Here is a 5687-nt window from a genome sequence, read left to right on the forward strand (position 1 = left end):
ACCGAGAATTGAACTTACTGACTAACCCATCATGACATAAAATTCGTCTGTTTGGACACACAACTCAGAAATTCAATTCTAAACGTTTTCTAAGTGTTTTTCTTGCACATTTTACTTAATTATTTACTTAATTAGTCTAATTTGCATTTTTAGCGCTTAATTAATATCTTGGACGTTACCCTAACTGGTAGCCACCCATTTCCTTTTTTCTATTTTTCTTTAAAAAATAATATTTTTAGTTTTATATATTTATATTTATTTATTAATAGTGACATGTGTTGCCATCTTATTAGCGTTGACGTGACACCCAACGAAATCTGTCAATTTTTTTAATGAAATTTTACTATGAGAACGATTTGTAAATTAGGCCAACCGCAGGGACTTCTGAATTCACTTTCATATAACAGTGAGTGATATGTAAATTAAGCCAACCACATGAGCTGATAATGTATTTTTCCGTAATATAAAACAGGTTGATGGAAAGACCTCCTTAACATTAAAGTAAAACCTAAAGATAATATATTATCCAAATTGAAAATTTAAAAACCAAATTGAAATTTGATAAAAATAAAAAGATTAAATTTGATTTTTCCGTTGAAAAAAACAAAGAGAAGGACACCCAAAACAATCTAAAATTAGAAATAAAAAATCCAAAACCATAAACAAAACAGCGTATTTTTTTTAAACTTTCGTTTATATACTTTTATTTATTTATTTATTTTCTTTATTTATTTATATTGCACTTACGTGAGTAGATCAAGCACCAGGTGGAAGCAGCTGTATTATGAGCTATTTTTGGAAACTGCCCCTACACGTACAAATACTCTCTCCGGGAAACTCTCCCCCAAGAAACTCGAAATTAACAAAAAAGAAAAAGAAAAAAGAAAATTAATGCGGCATAATCTTCCCTTATACTGTTTGTAATTCTCTCACACAGTTTATCTCACAGTCACACACACAAAGCTGTGCGCTCCGATCCCGTATTCTTTGTTTGAAAAACTCTCTCTCTCTCTCTCAGATCAAATAATGGCCGGTGCGTTTCACAAACTCAGGAAGTCTCTCTCCCGGAGATTCGCCTCCTCCCCCGATTCGTCTCCTCCTCCTCCCTCCAATCCTCAGAACAATGGCGTTTCGGAAGATGCCCGCTCCTCCTCGGTGTCCCATTCACCGTCCTCTTCAGTTTCCCGATTCACGCGCTCTCTCAGTAATCGCCCCTCCAAGGTTTGTGATTCTCTCTGTATTTCTATTTTAGTTTCCGGGGTGTTATTCTGAGAATGCGCATCAGATTTGGTATTTTCGGTATGTTTTTCGTTTTCGTATATGCCTAACAGCAGAGATTTTCCGGTCGTCAGTAACTGAATTTTCCGGCGTTGCCGCGGATTTAGCAACCGCCATAGCCGGTTTCGCTTTCTTCTCTTCTCCCCCCGTAAAGCTCCCCAACTGAAAATGGGGTCGGTTATATTTTTAGGTGACCATAATACCCTTTTCATTTTGGTATTTCTCTGTCTGACACGTGTTAAAGTGTGCTGTTTTATTGGGGTTCGTTGGGAAATAGCCAAATGGGTGTTATCTAATTAGATCACGTTTCTTCTATGACCGAAGTGTTTTTTTATTATTTATTGAAACTGTAGCCTGTGGGGTATTGATCGGAACAAATTGCCCTAATGCAAAGCAAGTATAGAATTACAAAACGAGCCCTTTAATGGTTCACTTATTGTATATAGAAATCCTTTCTATATTTTCTCTTTGGAAGATGATGATTCCGAGCCCTTTAATGGTTCACTTATTTTATATAGAAATCCTTTCTATATTTTCTCTTTGGAAGATGATGATTCTGATTTTGGTTCGACTTTAGATAACGTGTTGGCGTCATTACTCTCGCCAACTAAATTTGCTCATATTTGATTTTCAATTATCGGTTTACGGAAACTTTGGTGTCCGTTGCGACCCATCTAGAGTCCTTATCTTTTTCCTTTTTTTGCGCGATTCTTAATGCCTCAGTCGTTCACGACTCTTTATTTTTCGTTGTTCCAAGCACGCAACTTTGACTGTAGAGATTTTTATAGATTACCTTTTTCTTTGAGAAATGCTTTTCATTCTTTTTTTAAGCTTCGATAGGAGTAATTCTATTAGTACAATTAAGTGTTCATTAAGTGTCCATCAAAAAATTAAGTAGCTTTTAAAATTACTATTCTTCATTTGATTAATCATATGCTCAAAGGTGATTTTAAAAGTCACTTCATTTTTTGATGAACACTTAATGGACATTTAATGTACTCATAAAATTACTCGATTGGAGATAGAGTGGTATTAACTTCTAGAGAAATGTTTATCTATTAAAAAAAAAAAAAAACTTGTAGAGAAATGTTTGGTTTTATTTATTTATTTATTTTTGTATCATTAAATTTATAGGACCACAAGTAGATTTTACAGATTTAATTGTAATAAAAAAAAATTATAAGAGAGTGATACCAAATACATCTTTAACTTCTTTGTCTTCTGCCTAAAAAATAAATAATTGTTTTTCTTCTTTATATCACACGTAAATAAGTGCAAGTGATTGGCACTATATAGGGTTTTTTTTTTTTCCTGGCACATATGTGAGTTTGTCTCAAAACTATTTATCATCTTTATGTTTTAGTCCAATTAAGATCTGTGGTTGATTAAGATAATAATAATAACAATAGTGAAAAAGGATTTTGTATTGTTCATTGAAAAAGCTGAGGCTTTTCCTCTAAAGTCATGCTCACAAGTGGACATTCAATATGCTTTTCCTTTACTTTCTAATAATATTGTTAGCTTCTGCGCTTTGGCTGCACCGGATTTACTCCGTAGGGTCATGATCTATATAGTATACACTCATCATCATACGATTTGACCGTATTCATCGACCCTTGTTAAAATATAAGAATATTTAAGAGCAAATCGAGATGGTTGAAATAGTTCTAATAGGCTTCGAAAGATAAAGGCTTGGTTGCATTCTCTTGTACATCTCTGTACAAAAAATTTGTAAATTACAGATTTAATTGTGAATTTGTAAAAAGAATGTGCAAGAGAATGATATGTAGCATCTCTCTTGTCGAAACTGCATGTCAGAAACATTAGTGTTTTGTTTTGGGTAGTAGCTTCATGGTAATTCAGTACTATCGTTATGATCATTTTTGTAACTATTATTCTCTCTAAATTTCTCATCATGTGTGCAGAAAATTTGCGCCATATGCCTTGATAAAGTAAGGACAGGGCAAGGGCAAGCCATCTTCACTGCCGAGTGTTCCCACTCTTTCCACTTCAATTGCATCGTGGTTAATGTGGACCATGGAAATTCACTGTGCCCCATCTGCCGCTCAAAATGGAAAGAAGTACCTTTCCGAGCTCCCACCAATGTTAACAGCACGGGAGGGTCTCGAGTCGCTCCATATGTTCCTGTACCTGAATATCTCCGCAACCAATATAACCAGCCTGAGCCCCTTCACTTCTCAGACGATGATTCCCTTCCACCCGCCACCTCTGCAGATCCCACCTCTGGCCCTCGGGATCTCACTCTCAAGACCTTTACAGAGTTCCCTGCTGTTGCTGCTTCAGAATCTCCCACAATATTCTCTCTTCTTGTCAGCATCCGCGCACCTCCTCTTCATGTTGATGCCCGTGCACCCATTGACCTTGTTGCCGTGCTTGACGTGAGTAGCAGCATGGTTGGTGCAAAGCTTTCCCTTCTCAAGCGAGCTGTCCGCTTTGTCATACAGAACTTGGGTCCATCAGACCGACTAAGTATAGTTGCTTTCTCATCAAGGGCTTGGAGAATCCTTCCTCTCCGAAGGATGTCTGACACGGGCCGTGCAGATGCCATCCAGGCTATCAATTCTCTTACATCGAATGGTGGGACGGATATTGTGGGAGGGCTGAAGAAAGGTGTCCGGATTCTTGAGGAAAGGCGGGAGCAGAATGCAGTTGCTGGAATCCTCCTCCTATCTGATGGAAAAGACAATTACAACTGTGATATTCGCAACCAGTTCAGTAAATCAAATCCAAGGCTGGCACCGGAGTATTTGAACCAATTGCCAGCGTCAATTAATCATTCTGGAGATAAGGAGGGGCAGCCAACTATTCCGGTCCACACATTTGGGTTTGGCTTGGACCATGATTCCACCGCAATGCATACTATATCGGATGCATCAGGTGGCACATTTTCCTTCATTGAGTCAGTTGTTATGATACAAGATGCATTTGCCAGATGCATTGGTGGTCTTCTTAGTGTGGTCGCTCAGGAAGTTAGAGTGATCGTCAAGACAGTGACACCTGGTTTGCGAATTGGATCAATTCACTCGGGGAGTTATGTTTCTAAAATTTATGATGAGGGTAACCAAGGGGTCATTGAGGTTGAAAATCTCTATGCTGAAGAAGAGAAACAATTTCTTGTCAATATCTCAATTCCAGCCTTGTCTTCTACTGGAAGCAAGGAAAGGGAGGAGCAAACAGCATTGTTGGATGTTCTCTGCTCTTACAAAGATTCAGTTTCAAGTGAAGTGTTGGAGGTTGAAGGTGAGAGAATGTATATAGGCAGACCACAGAATTTATCTCCTACAGATTTGATGGTGTCGCTGGAGATTGATCGGCAGCGAAATCGTATAAAGGTAGCAGCCGGTATAACAGAAGCACAAGTGATGGCTGAAGCGGGGAATCTGGAGGGTGCCCAGGCTTTGCTGGCACAAGTGCGAGCAACTCTGTTATCGTCAGCCTCGGCCCAAGCCGGTGATTGTCTTTGCAACAGGCTTGAAGCGGAGCTGAGAGAAATTAGGGAGAGAATGACAAGCCTGGAATTATACCAACAGAGTGGACGTGCTTTTGTTCTCTCTGGGTTGAGCTCACATTCATGGCAAAGGGCAACAACTAGGGGTGATTCAATGTCCCAGACATTTGTTATGAGCGCACAAGGCGGGAACCAAAACACCGTTGGCTATGACACCCCTACCATGGTTAGCATGGTGACAATGTCACAGCAACTAAATGCCACGACTTGACTTGGTGAACAAGGATCCATAATCCAACATAGACCCATAGTGCTATGTGTGGTAATAAAGCAGCAATAGTTTCTATTCTTAAAGTTTAGGGTTCTAGCTGAAGTACACTCTACTGTCTTTACATTAGTTGTTGGTTGCTTTCTGGTTTTAGATTTTGCATGGATTGGATTGGATTGGATTGGATTAAGAGGTATTCTCGCTAGAAATGAATGCACTGGCCGGTTGATGAATAATACAAAGCACCTACCTGTCTTGGCATTTATATTTTGTCATTTCATGCTAGCGAAGATGGTATGATATCGCATTCTGCAATAAATGTATTAATTTAATATTTATCTAGCTTCTATGATGATAGCCATTCTTGGACAAATTAAACTTACTTCTTGCCGTGGTTTGGGCTCCTCGATCCAGGTTGATGTGTGCCATGTAACCGGCCTGCATGCTGGTATTCCAACTACTACCACAATATGCTGTTTGTTTTTATTATATCTGAATATACCATGTTTGTCTTCACCCAATGTTAAGTTTTTCGATTATTTCTTGTATAAATATATTTAATATTTTGGTGTATGATTTTAACTCTATGAATAAAGGTTCTTCGGACCAGTGGAAAAAATGCCATCTTTTGAAGATGGAATGTGTTTGTTGCACAATCTAAATACATAACTC

At 38.3% G+C, this 5687-nt stretch overlaps 1 protein-coding gene across 2 annotated transcripts; it reads left to right on the forward strand.

Annotated features, from left to right (window-relative positions):
• The first annotated feature begins 785 nt into the window (after positions 1-785).
• On the forward strand, positions 786-5393 carry LOC133867669 (E3 ubiquitin-protein ligase WAV3-like). Of its 2 annotated transcripts, none has more exons than XM_062304425.1 (3): positions 786-814; positions 1019-1221; positions 3204-5393. In XM_062304425.1, the coding sequence occupies exons 2-3, from the start codon at positions 1027-1029 to the stop codon at positions 5016-5018; spliced, it is 2010 nt and encodes a 669-aa protein (XP_062160409.1). In that variant the 5' UTR covers positions 786-814; positions 1019-1026; the 3' UTR covers positions 5019-5393. The 2 variants fall into 2 exon arrangements, with proteins under 2 accessions (XP_062160409.1, XP_062160407.1); XM_062304423.1 differs by lacking the exon at positions 786-814 and adding an exon at positions 828-920.
• The last annotated feature ends 294 nt before the right edge of the window (positions 5394-5687 follow it).

The sequence above is a fragment of the Alnus glutinosa genome, chromosome 5 (assembly GCF_958979055.1).
Source record: "Alnus glutinosa chromosome 5, dhAlnGlut1.1, whole genome shotgun sequence".
Classification (NCBI taxonomy): domain Eukaryota; kingdom Viridiplantae; phylum Streptophyta; class Magnoliopsida; order Fagales; family Betulaceae; genus Alnus; species Alnus glutinosa.

Excerpts from the sequence above, each read along its gene's own strand:
- LOC133867669 (XM_062304425.1), top strand. The coding sequence starts at position 1,027 with ATGGCCGGTGCGTTTCACAAACTCAGGAAGTCTCTCTCCCGGAGATTC. Across the intron at positions 1,222-3,203 it reads TCAGTAATCGCCCCTCCAAG|AAAATTTGCGCCATATGCCT; the intron begins GTTTGTGATTCT and ends TCATGTGTGCAG.